The 13,995-nt window shown below is 36.3% G+C and overlaps 1 protein-coding gene across 1 annotated transcript; it reads right to left on the reverse strand.

Annotated features, from left to right (window-relative positions):
- Positions 1-10,770: 10,770 nt before the first annotated feature.
- Positions 10,771-11,640, reverse strand: LOC132372506 (olfactory receptor 8S1-like). Its single transcript, XM_059934570.1, has one exon. It carries the CDS (start codon positions 11,638-11,640, stop codon positions 10,771-10,773), a length of 870 nt encoding a protein of 289 aa, XP_059790553.1.
- Positions 11,641-13,995: the final 2,355 nt, after the last annotated feature.

Raw genomic sequence — 13,995 nt, forward strand, 5'->3', positions numbered from 1 at the left:
TCAATATTGTTAAAATGACCATACTACCCAAGGCAATCTACAGATTCAATGCTATTGCTATCAAATTACCCATGGCATTTTCACAGAACAACAAAAAAAAAAAAAAACAACTAAATTTGTATGGAAACATAAAAGACCCCAAATACCCAAAACCATCTTGAGAAAGAAGAATGGACCTGGAGGAATCATGCTCCCTGACTTCAGACTATATTACAAAGCTACAGTAATCAAAAAAGTAAGGTACTGACACCAAAAAAAAAAAAAAAAAACAGAAATATAGATAAATGGAACAGGATAGAAAGCCCAGAAATAAACCCACACACTTATGGTCAATTAATCTACAACAAAGGAGGTAAGAATATACAATAGGAAAAACACAGTCTAAATCTTTAATAAGTGGTGCTGGGAAAACTGGATATGTAAAAGAATGAAATTAGAACATTCTCTAATACCATATACAAATATAAACTCAAAATGGATTAAAAGCATAAATGTAAGACTGGATACTATCAAATTCCTAGAGGAAAACATAAGTAGGACACTCTTGGACATAAATTGCAGCAAAAATTTTTTGAATCCATCTCTTAGAATAATGGAAATAAAAACAAAAATAAACAAATTTGACCTAATTAAACTTAAAAGCTTTTACACAGCAAAGGAAACCATAAACAAAACAAAAAGACAACCTATGGAATAGGAGAAAATATTTGCAAATGATGCAACTGACCAGAGATTCATTTCCAAAATACACAAACAGCTCATACAACTCAATATCAAAAAACAAACAATCAAACAACCCAATCAAAAAAAAAAAAAAAAAGGAAGAAGATCTAAATAGATATTTCTCCAAAGAAGACATACAGATGAGCAAGAGGCACATGAAAAGATGTTCAATATTGCTAATTATTGGAGAAATGCAAATTAAAACTATGAGGTACCACCTGACAACAATCAGAATGGTCAATCATAAAGTCTACAAATAATAAACACTGGAGAGGGTGTGGAGAAAAGGGAATCCTCCTACACTGTTGGTGGGAATGTAATATGTTATCTTTTTAATAAATTGCTTGGCTATATTTGCTGTGTTTTGTTTGCAATTTTTCCACCCATGTTCATGATACTTAGTAAACTGCTATTTTCTTTTCTTTTAATGTTCTTGTCAGATTTTAGTTTTAGGGTCATTACCGGCCTCATAAAACAGGTTGAGAACTGTTCCCACTATCTCTATTCTCTAAATAAATTTGTGTGTTTAATTGGTAAGATTTCTTTGCCAGTGAAGCCATGTAGGCCTGGAGTTTCCTTTATGGAAAATTTCATAATGACATATTTAATTCATTTTACATATGGCAGCAATCAAATCTTATATTTCTTCTTATGCTATAATTGTTAGATTGAGTTTCTCAAGGAATCTGTCTGTTTAATATGTTTTCAAAAGTATTTGGTAAATTTGTGTATAATATCTTGTCAATATCTTTTTGATGTCTGTAGAATTTGTAGTAATGTCTTCCTTTCACTTCAGATATCACTAATTTCTGTTTCTTTCTTTCTTTTTTTCTTTCTTCCTTCTTTCCTTCCTTGTCAGCACTGTGAGGAGTTTATCATTTATACTAATTTTTTAAAAAAATCAAATCTGGCTTTGCTTATTTTCTGTTGTACATCTGCTTTATACTTTGTGTTTACTGTTCTTGATTATTTTCCTCTTTCCACTTTTTTGGTATATAATTTATAGTTTTTTTCCCAATATTCTTTAGGTGCAAGCTTGGAAAACTGAATTTCAATCTTTCTCCTTCTCTAATAGATGAATTTAATGATTTTGTGTCCCTCTTAGCATTGCCAACTCACAGGTTTTGTTATATTATTTTCATTTTCTTTTAAATCAAAGTATTTTCTTATTTCCTTTGCAATGTCTCTTTTAACCCATGTACATTGAGAAATGTATTGAAGGCTTTTCTATTTATCTTTCTGACATTGATTTCTAGTTCAATATCCTTTTGCCAGAAAAAAATATTTTATTTCAAAGCTTTAAAATGTGGTCTATTTCAGTAAATTTGTTTTATTTAACTTTATTTATTCAAATTCTGTTTATTTCTATTTCTATTTCTTTTGTCATACTCTTAGTTGATATTTTGTTCTTCTCCAGCTCAGTTACCCTTTTGCATTTGGCTCTTTCTGGCTTTTGATTGAAAACATTGCAGAAAATTTTACAAACCATTCAGAAACAGACATATCAATCAAATGTTTGCAAAATACAAAATATGCCCTTCAGAATAAGAGAAATAGAATTGTATGGTAAATATTCAAAACGTATTCACTCTAGTGAATAGAAAGTGAAATATAATTTTTGGTCAATAGATGTCAAAATTAAGTGTACTAATATTATTCAGTGTTGGTGAAAATCTAAAGAGAAAAGCATAATTACGTGCTTTAGGCCAAAGTGTAAACTGGTTCAACATTTCTAGATATTGTGTGGTTATATGTGTCACAAAGCTCATATCCTTTTCCCCTGCATTTGTAGGTTCAAATAATTAACCACATATTGCATCAAAGTTTAGCCACAAGATTGTTTATCATAGAATTTTTCATGATAGTGATGAAAATTGTAAACTCTTTAATTGATCTATTAGGGAATGCATAGTTTGATTAAGGTAAACCCATGCTATTTAATACTATAATCCATATTTTGAAATCACATTTAGAGAAGTATCTAATGTAAGGAAAATTTACATGTTAAAATGCTACATAAAAATGATGCTAAATTATATTTGGATTTAATCCACTGTATACCAAACTTTTATGCACAAATGAAGATGTGGTGAATGTAGATCATAATTTGATAAAGCAAGCATGGGGCCTAAGTGTCTGATTTTCTAACAAATTCCCAGATGATGTAATTAATGCTGGCCCATAGACCATAGTTTGAATTGAGTAGCAAGGGTGTATCAATTTTGAGGGGAAAATAGATGGTAGATAGAGAAATGGGTAGATGGATGATAGATGGATGGATAGATAGATAGATAGATAGATAGATAGAATTAAAGGAAAAATACCTTAATACCATAGTATTTGTCTCTGTGGCAAATAGAGAGGGCTTTATATTTTCTTAAGTTTTTCTTTTACTTGAACTTGTGTTACTCTTGTTCTGACACATTTTATTTTCCTATTTTAATAGTTGCTCAATATAGAAACACAGAGAATCCCCTTAAAAGGAATAGATAATGAAAATAATATATAATACTGTCCATCAAGAGATAACTACTATTAACATTTTGTCCATGTTCTGCAACAAATGCAGACACCATGCACGTATAAAAATATGCAAACATAAATGCAGGGGCTTCCCTGGTGGCACAGTGGTTAAGAATCTGCCCACCAATGCAGGGGACACGGGTTTGAACCCTGGTCTGGGAAGATCTCACATGCCGCAGAGCGGCTAGGCCCGTGAGCCACGACTACTGAGCCAGCGCGTCTGGAGCCTGTGCTCCGCAATGGGAGAGGCCGTGACAGTGAGAGGCCCGCGCACCGCGATGAAGAGTGGCCCCCGCTCGCCGGAACTGGAGAAAGCCCTCGCACAGAAACGAAGACCCAACACACCCAAAAATAAATAAATAAATAAATTTTTTTAAAAACATAAATGTAATTAGTCATAAAAACATTCTTAGATTATACATTTAGCTTTTATAGTCAGAGAAATGAATGAGAACGTTACTTTTTGCATAGATTTTTCTTTAGAGAAACAATCGTCTGGACCTGAGCTGTCCAGTGTGGTAGCTGCTAATCACATGACTATTTGAATTTGATTTTTCATTAACTAAAATTAAGGAAAACAAAAAATCCGGTTCCTCAGTCTCACTGGCCATATTTCAAGGGTTCAATAACCACATGTGTCTAGTGGCTACTTTATTGGACAGTGCATGTATAGAACATTTTCCTCATGGTAGAGGAAAAATAATAAAAAATAATAACCTGGTATCTGAGTTTGAACAGGTATACCTCACAGACACAGGATAAATTCACAACCAGTAGAGTAAACATTCTTACCCTAATCTCTTTTTCTTTCCCAACAGTGGAGAATCTACAGCTTAGAAGTGGGAGAAGAAAAAGATGTCCGAGAGACAGACAAGGCCACTTGTCTCTATTTCGAGTGCTTTGAGTGGGATGAGGAGCAGAAGAGGGGAAAACCCTCTGGTGCACTGCACCTTCCCCAAAGCACAGGTCAAGCCTATGCTGGGGAAAAGGGAACAGGTACAATGTGCGTTGAGTCTGAGATTAAAATATTTGTGTGCACAGACTTTTAATAATTGAAAGTAACTGGGAAGTTGTGAAATAATTCCGAGGGATCATTAAGGGATGGAAAAGGAATATTGGATAAAGCAAGGGGGAAAACAGAGATTGGAAAAAAATTAAGTTTTGAGTTAAGACTTGCTTGACAATATAGTTATATATATATATATCTCCCACCCACTCCATCCATACACACACACCAAGCTTGTTTTAAAAACATTTGGTGACTACTTTTTTATTTTATATAATTCTGCATCTTTTATTTTTAATCATATGCATGCATTATTTTGTAAGTTAAAATAAAGTGCAACTTTCATGGAAAAAATTCATTATTATTATTTCTTGAGATTGAGTCTAGTGTCTAGGCAAAAGTCAAATAAATTCTTATATGTAGTGAAGCACTATCAAAGATCAAATTTATTGCTGCTAATGCTGCTGTTTTCTTATTACTTTATGTGCCTTTATGAAGAGAGGTGTAAGAAAATCACAATGAAATCACTAACGGTAGCTGCCCTCCTCTGCTCATGACCCTAACTGTAAGGTAAATTGGAGGTTTATAATTATTTTGGAGTGAAGCCTGTCTTCACTTTATAATAACTGTGGGTGCCTTCACAGAAAAGAGGGCAGTAATTGCCACTCATAGGTGTAGCTGCCAAACTGTAGAGATGTCAAACGGGAGAGAAAGTGGTTGAGACTCAGTGTAGACCCTTGGGCCAACCTAGAAAAGCATTACTAGGATGTATGTATATCCTAGAATAGGCTGGATCTCTAGAAAAGTAAGCAAGAGGAATGCTTGAAAGTGTTTCATGCCAGGGAATAAATGAATGGGCATCCTGGCTGTAGCAGCAGCTAGAATAGAGGACTCTGCCCAGTACTATACTTTCTGGACCTCGTTCCTAGACAGCATAGTAAGCAAGTTTGGGAATTTATCCTTTAGGACAGTGAGAGTTTGACTCAGAGCTCTTACCTTCTGTTGGAGACACCCACTGCAGCTACTCTCTGTTCCCCAGGAAGAAATCTCCACCCAGTATTTTTTCTCTGATCAAATTCAGACACTTGTTTAAAATAGGAACAGAACATTCAGTCCTTTCTATTCCTCTTTTGTACAGATATTTAGATGAACTTTTTGACTTTTATCCTGAGACACTGTCCTCAGTCTCCATATTCCAAATTTCTCCTTCATGGCCAGATCCTGTTCATGTCTCTCAACTCTGTTTCTCATAAGTCTTCAGGTCTGGATTACAACAATGCTGTATTTCCTAGAATACTGAATGTTTATCCATGATTTCCAGCTTTGGCTTTACACCCTAAAATCTGACCTTGGTCACCCATAGAACTTATTTTGGTGGTTTAGTCAGTTTCCTGGTCCTGTCCATTCCCAGCAAGTCCAAAGTTCAACCAAGGGGAAGTTCTGATTCCTTAGTTAGTAACCTTTTAGCCATAATCCCAGACTCAAAATCCTTCCCATACCTCAAACACGCATTACCTGTATTTCTTGCCATTAAGAAAATCTGCTCTCCAACTTGGCTCTGGGATTTTTATTTAGATTCATCTACTAGGAAGAAAGATGAGCTAGAGAATGTGGTTTCTAAGTCTTATATCATGGTAGAATTTATAAAATCCTACTGATGATGAAATGTTTTACTCAATTCCACACTAATAAAATTAAATAGCCATAGAACAGTTCCTTTTTCAAGAAGTCTCAAATATGCTTTCGTTTTCCCTGTTTCTAATGTCACTTCTTAGCCACACATAGTATTGTTTTGATTTAACCAGTCTGCAGAGTAGCTATGTTTAGCCAGCTGTTGGTTTGATTCCATGCTCTTGGCAGGCCAGTTGATATCAAGGGCATTGGTTTTTATATTATATAGTTACAACCTGAAGTTGGATTTAGTTGTCAAGAACTTTAGCAACACTGACTTTTTTAGGACAACTGGGGATCTCTTCTGTGTGATCTTTGGAATATCTGGGTGATGCAATGACTTGTAATCATTAATTCTAAGCTCTTCTGAATCTAGTGGGAGATGAAAGTAGGCAGAGTGGCCAAAGGGGTATTTGCCTGGCACCCTAAGCAGGAAAAGAAAAGTTTTCAATTTGCACTCTAAGGGTTGTGTCTTCTCTGAAGAATTTCTCAGGCAAAATCGCCTCCAGTTAAATTTGGTGTATAAAAGTGATTTGTTGATCAAAGTGAAAAGAAAAAAATAAGTTAAGCACAGTATTTACCTAAACTGTCTATTCAAATCTACTTGCTTTGATGGATCCAATTAGATTCCCACACAGGGCCCTGTTACAATTTGTGTGCTCCAAGATTTGGGTGTATTTAGGAAAGCATTTGTTTAATAAGTTTATTATAGTCTTACGTAGGAAAAAACTGTTTTATAGATGAAAATATCTACTTATCTATTACAACGAACTATAAGTTTCAGTCAAACTAGACTGTTCTGGCATAATATTTTTTCCCCACTGTCACTTATCAATTAAATAAGTAACCAATGGTAATGTAATGAACGGCTGGATGTTTGGAATAATCAAGTCCACTTTTCTAAATATTTTCTTTCTTTTTTAACTACATGGCATTGTAAAGTATTTTATTTTTAATTTATTTTTCTGATTATAATATTAATTTATTCATATATCTTAGAATTTATACATGCATGTATGTGTATATAAAAGGATTCTATGAAAGTTTAATATGATTATTTGCCCCATATAAAAATTATATAAATACATCTTTAATTTTATATATATATATACACACACACATATATGTGTGTGAGTGTGTCTAAGTATCGAGAACATGATTCAAAGTGTTATGGTAGCTTTGGTATAATAATATATGATGAATGATATTTATTGTACCTTCCTTGCCAGTTATTTCCTAAAATAAAAGATTAACTAATTGGGATTCACTAAAATTAAAATTAAGAATTTCTATTAAGAGAATGACAACATTAGGAAAGTGAAAATAAACCAACAACTGAGAGAAGATAAATATAGTTCATATAGGTGGTAAGAAGATATATGTAGGATATAAAAAGATCTCCTTCAAATAAATAATAAAATGTCAAATAGCCAATTTATAATTAGGCAAAAGAGTTAAACTGTCCTTTCACAAAAGAGGATTTCAAAATAGCCAGTAAGCAAATTAGTATATGCTCAACATTATTAAGGAAATGCAATTTAAATCACTATGAGACAATGCTATACACACACCATAATCAGTCATTTACACACTTAAAAATTATTTATTCTTATTTATTTTTATTTAACTATAATTGATTACACCATATTATATTAGTTTCATGTGTACTACATAGTGATTTGACATTTGTATACATTGTGAAATGATCACTACAATAAGTCTAGTTGCCATCTGTCTCCATACAAAGTTAGTAGACTGTGTTTCCCATGCTGTACATTACATATCCATGACATTTGTTTTATAACTGAAGTTTGTGCCTCTTGATTCCCTTCACCCATTTCATGCCTCTCAACCCCCCTCTCCTCTGGCAACCACCAATTTGTTTTCTGTATCTATGAGTCTGACATTTGTTTTGTTTTGTTTGTCTTGTTTTGTTTTTTAGATTACACTTATAAGTGAAATCATGTGGAACTCTCATGCATTGTTGGTGGAATGTGAATTGGTATAACCGCTATGGAAAACAGTATGGAGATTCCTCAAAAATTAATACTAGAACTACCATATGATCCAGCAATTCCACTTCTGAGTATCTATCCAAAGAAAATGAAAACACTACTTTGAAAAGATACTTGCACCCCTATGTTCATTGCAGCACTATTTACAATAACCAAGGTATGGAAACAACCTAAATGTCCATCAATGGTTGAATGGATAAAGAAGATGTGGTATAGGGTTACTTGAGGAATTGGATTAAGAAGCCAGAGTAGAAAGATCCTGAGCTCACTTTCTCCCATGGACATATCAAAACTGCAACTACATATAGAACAACCCGAGAACTATCTCTGAGAACAACCTGAAGACTAGCAGAACAGGCTTTCTACAACTAAGGATATAAAGGAAAGGTCACATCAAGATGGGTAAGAGGGGCAGAGATGCAGTCTAGTCACAACCTACATCCCCAGTGCAGTGACCCACAAGCAGGAGGGATATCACCACTGTGGTGAGGAGTGTCCCTACTGAGGAGTGAGGGGTTCAAGCCTCATGTCAGGCTCCCCAGCCTGGGGGACTTGCACTAGGAAAATGTGCCCCCATAGTGTCTGGCTTTGAAAACCAGCAGAGCTCAAGAGCCAGAGGGCTGTGGGAAATGGAGACTCCACTATTGAAGGGCTCACACATAAACTCACTTGCTCCAAGTCCCAGTGCAGAGGCAGCAGCTTCAAAAGAGCCTGGGTCATAAGCGGCGATTCATTGACTAAAACAAAAGTTAGCAATTCACTAGCATTAACATGGAAAAATTCTTATGATATAATAATATTCAGTAGATAAATCTGGATACACTATTGAGCATATTGTATGATTGTTACTGGGCATAAAAATGCAAAATATTATAAAAGATGTTGATTTGAACTTTTCCTGCCATGCTAAAATTGATAATAGAGTTCACAGAGAGAGTGGCATATATTTTAAAGAATATTGACAACAGTTGGGGCCAGACCCTTTTTTCCTGGACTTACTTATGAGGTGTCAGTACAGATTTGCCATCATCAACTACCACATCACACCCATTTCCCAATCTATGTAAAAAATCTTGGGAGAGAAGAGAAGAATGAGGGAGGCTACAATGTCTTAATTCTGTGGGAAAGTGCAGTTTTACTTGGCCACACAATTCTTCCTCGTATGTTCCTCCCCTACCTAGGTCAGAGATGACTGAAAGTAGAGTAGAATGAAAACTCTTTCCTCTCCTTGTAGACTTTTGAAAAACTATATTTTTCATTGGAAAATTAAGCATGCTAGTATTAGAGGATCAAATTATTATGTTTTAAATACAGTGAAAATTAAATGAAATGCAACTTCAACTAATTTAATCTATACATTCTGATTCCACTGGCAGTAGAGTAATTTATCACTATACAGAAAGGAATATGTGGTAGGTGCTATGATTGACAAGCTCCTAGACCAAAAAATATAATCATATGTGAATAAGACAGCTTAAAGGTAACGAAGTTTCTAAAAACATATTTAATATGTCGTGTAACACTGTCTACTTGCTGATAAGCACTTTTTAGAATATAGTCTGTAGGAGAAAATGCAACTGGTTAATAATTTTTGAAATTATTTTTGCAAAGGAGAAATACATAAAATGATATTAGAGGCAATGAAATGTATCTATACAAAATTTGCATTATGACTTAAAGAATGTATTGTGTTAGAAATTTGTTATTGGAAAAGAGGACATTTAATGTTTCCTTTTGAGTAACTTGTTATTGATAAAGTAAGCAGCTAGTGAGATGCTGGGAAAGTTCTGCAGAGAGTAGAGAACAGAACTGGACGAAAAGGAACTGGGGGCACAAAGGGTAGGTAGAGATCATCTACACTGTTCAGTTTTTAAATTCTGCCCAGAACCCACACTGTTTTCCCATGTTAAAAAAAGTGATTGTTGACCCCTCCTATCCTATCCTGGTCTCATTTCTGAGCTTTATTGCGGAGTTCTGATGAGAAAACCTGACTTTCACCTGCAGGACAGGCAGGTGCTGGTTCAGGGACCATCTTGAAACAAACCACAGCTTAGGTCACCCGCAGTTCTACATTGTACCAGTGGGTCTGTTTTCCTTGTTGCATCTTCCTAAGAGAGTCCTCCTCTTTAGGGATGTGTGCCCAGGTAGAGTCTGGAAAGGAGAATGATCAGGACTCCTGTGCAGCTTGAGATGTGGAATTTTGCATGAGCCAATGCTGGCAAGAAATAGCAGGGTCCTTGGAAGGTTTTATGTGAGCCTGTCCTCTGTCCTAATATGGGAACTCATTGTCTTCAGAACCTTTACCTCCTTCTTTTTGCCTGTCTCCAAGGGCCCACTCCAGTTGATGTTCATTTTTCTCCTATATCCTGATCCAAAAATCTATGACTCTTTTTACCCAATATCTGAATACTCTCTTAATAGTGAAATTACAGCTTTCAGTGCCTTTCCCTAAATTCAATTAAAAGTAATGATTCAAAACAAGTATTTTACCTAATAAGCAGAACTAAGTGATTATTTGGGGAGTACTGAGAATGACGAATCAATACTTTCAAGACCACGTTTTCTGAATCAAGTTAGTTGTTTAACCCATTGTTTTCCCTCTATTTGGCCTAAGCTAACACCTCTCTAATATCTCTGTGTTCACTTCTTTGCACGGTTAATTTACCTTGTAGTATCTGACGTTGTGTAGAGCCAGGAGGTTTTTCTTAATGTGAACTCTCACAATATCATATTATCCTGATTCTTCATTTTCCTCTGGCTTTATTTTTTCATCTGAACATGGCAAGTACTTTCCCAGTGTTCTTCTCACAGCTGCCTTCACCTCCTTTTTCTTCAGGCTGTAGACAAGAGGATCAGCATGGGAGTGACCACACCATACTGCACAGAAAAGATCAACTCCAGAGGGGATCCTGAAGTTGGCATGAGGTAGCAGAGAAACCCTGAGCCAAAGAAGAAACTCACTGCGGTGAGGTGGGTGGAGCAGGTGGAGAAGACCTTGCTTCTGCCTGCGGTGGAGCTGATGCTCAGGATGGTGGAGACTATACGAGCATAGGAGGAGACTGTTGGGAGGAGGGTCCCAAACCCATGCATCAGGCTGGAGCAAAGCAGGACTATGAGGTTGGTGGAGACATCAGAGCAGGACAGAGACAAGAGAGAGGGCACCTCACAGCTATAGCGGCTAATGGTATGATTCTCACAGAAGTGCAAGTTGGCAGCTAGAAGGGTGTTAATAAATGTGCTTAAAGCACCCAAACCCCATGAGCCCCACACAAGCTGCACACACAGCTGTTTCTTCATCATCTGTGCATAGAATAGAAAGTGGCAGATGGTGGCATAGCGGTCATAGACCATCACTGAGAGCAGACAGCCTTCAGTCCCTACAGTAATAAACACAAAGAAGCCTTGAACCAGGCAGCCCTTTACTGAGATGGTTTTTGTCTCAGACAGGAGGTCCTTCAGCATCTTGGGCACAGTGACTGAGGATAAACAAAGATCCAGGAAAAAGAGATGACTCAGGAAGAAATACATGGGCGTGTGGAGGTGAGAATCAGCCCTGATCACCAGCACCATCATAAAGTTCCCCATTATGGTCAGGAAGTGAATCTCTAGGAACAACACAAAGAGCACAGCCTGGATGTGGAAGTCAGGAGACAGCCCAAGGAGAAAGAATTTAGTGATGGTGCTGTGGTTCCCCGAAGCCATTCACAAAGGCTGTTTCCTAAAAGTTATATAAAAAATCATCGCAGTGAAGTTTCCTTTATCCTCCAAATAGTTTTCACATTGCATTGATTCTCTTTTATTATACCATTAATCAGCAAATAAATGTATATCTTCTACAGTAGGCCATATTTTATGTCAGTCACTTTAAATATAATGAAGACCTAAGCATGGTCTCACTCATTTTAAAGGTTGCACTTCAGTGAGACACAAATATGAATGCAGGTAATTAGAAACTATTATGATTAGTGCAATGGGAAGTCTAGAGTTGATTTTTGGAAGAGCTACTAATGAGTTAATGTTGAGGTCTTTGAGAAAAGATTTAAAGAAAGAGTAAAGTTTCTCTAGAGAGACATGCAGATTGAGAGAACAGTGCAATCAAAGGTAAAGATAGGAAATGAGATAGCTCTTTTCAGCTGGACCCTATATTATGAATGAGCAGCACAGCATAGTCACTTACAGGTAAGAATCAGTCTAGGTTCAAATCTCAGCTCCACCACTAATTACTTGTGAGACCTTGTACAAATGACTTAATTGTTCTGTATCTCAGTTTTCTTGCTTGTAAAATGTGATAATAATTGTACCCATCTCATAGGGTTTTTGTAAGAATAAAATATATAACATATAAAGTATTTAGAAAAATGCCTACATAAAACTCATTATTATGATGATTATTTTCATCATTTTTATTACAGTAGGCTACAATTGTAGGCAGAAGTCAGGTAATTAATAAATCCTCTTGCAGGGTGATGCACTAGCAGGAATTCAAGTTTTTGCTCTGACAATTACTGTACTTGTTTTGTAAAGGAGGTATAAGAAAATCATGTAGAGATCACCAAGGTAGCTGAAGACTGGCATTTTGAAATCACTCTTGAGTTGTTCCCGTCCAAAGTTAAACCATTTTACAATCACTGTGGGCAATTTCACTCAGAAGGGGAGGGCAGGTGATTGTTCTTGAAAGGAAGAGCGGCTGTAAATGAGACAGGAAGTATTAGGGACTCTCTGTGTATCTTTGGCACTTGCCCTTACATTACTTTCTGGGAAGGATGCATAACTCAGTTGGGCAGAAAACTCCGGACAAAGAAGGAAGCAAAGGACATGAATGGAAATTATGCCAGTGCTCAGAGGAGCAGCCAAGAGAGAAGACCCTCTCTAGAACAAGACTCTGGACAATTCCCTGAGACTGGGTAGAAAAGAGACAATGTAAGAGAAGATCAGGAACTCACCCTCTCAGTCCTGCGACAGCTGGTGCTTGATGGGGCCCCTATCTTCCATTGAAATCACCAGTTGCTATTTACTCTGTCCCAAAGGAAGCAGATCTCACCTTTCATTCTCCAGTCTAGAAAGGCTGCTTAAAACATTCAGTCCTGTATGTACCTCAGGTGTGTACTTCTCTGATCTTGATCCTTATACACTTTCTGTGTTCAGGTCCAGTCCCTTTTCATGACTAGATTATATTCCTGTCCTTAGATTCTACTTTTTTTCTAAGACTCTACAACGAGTTTATAACATCAGGGAGTCTAGTTAAACATGGTTACCCAGTTTCTAACTCTGGTCTGATAGTGTAGGGCCTATGCTTTAGGTAACTCTCAGGATTCATCATGGTGTCCCAGCTTGATTCCTGGTTTTGCCTAATCGTGAGTTGCTTGGTACCTGATAATGCAAGATCTGTCCCAGATTTAATTACCTAGTAGGGGTGAGCCCTTACTTACTAATTCTTCATCCATGATCCTGGCTTCAAAGCCCTTCTCATAACCCAAATTCTGATTACCTGTAAATTCTGTCCAGCAAGGCAACCTGATGCCCAAGAAGGTGCAGGAGTGTGATTTAAAGCTAGATTCTATCAAAGATAAGGTGACCATATGTGCGTGGGTTTATCTCTGGGCTTTCTATCCTGTTCCATTGATCTATATTTCTGTTTATGTGCCAGTACCATACTGTCTTGATTACTGTAGCTTTGTAGTATAGTCTGAAGTCAGGGAGCCTGATTCCTCCAGCTCTGTTTTTCTTTCTCAAGATTGCTTTGGTTATTTGGGGTCTTTTGTGTTTCCATACAAATTATAAAATTTTTTGTTCTAGTTCTGTGAAAAATGCCAGTGGTAGTTTGATAGGGATTGCATTGAATCTGTAGATTGCTTTGGGTAGTATAGTCGTTTTCACAGTGTTGATTCTTCCAATCCCAGAACATGGTATATCTCTCCATCTGTTTGTATCGTCTTTAATTTCTTTCATCAGTGTCTTATAGTTTTCTGCATACAGGTCTTTTGTCCCCTTAGGTAGGTTTATTCCTAGGTATTTTATTCTTTTTGTTGCAATGGTAAATGGGAGTGTTTCCTTAAT

Source organism: Balaenoptera ricei, chromosome 10, assembly GCF_028023285.1.
Source record: "Balaenoptera ricei isolate mBalRic1 chromosome 10, mBalRic1.hap2, whole genome shotgun sequence".
NCBI lineage: Eukaryota > Metazoa > Chordata > Mammalia > Artiodactyla > Balaenopteridae > Balaenoptera > Balaenoptera ricei.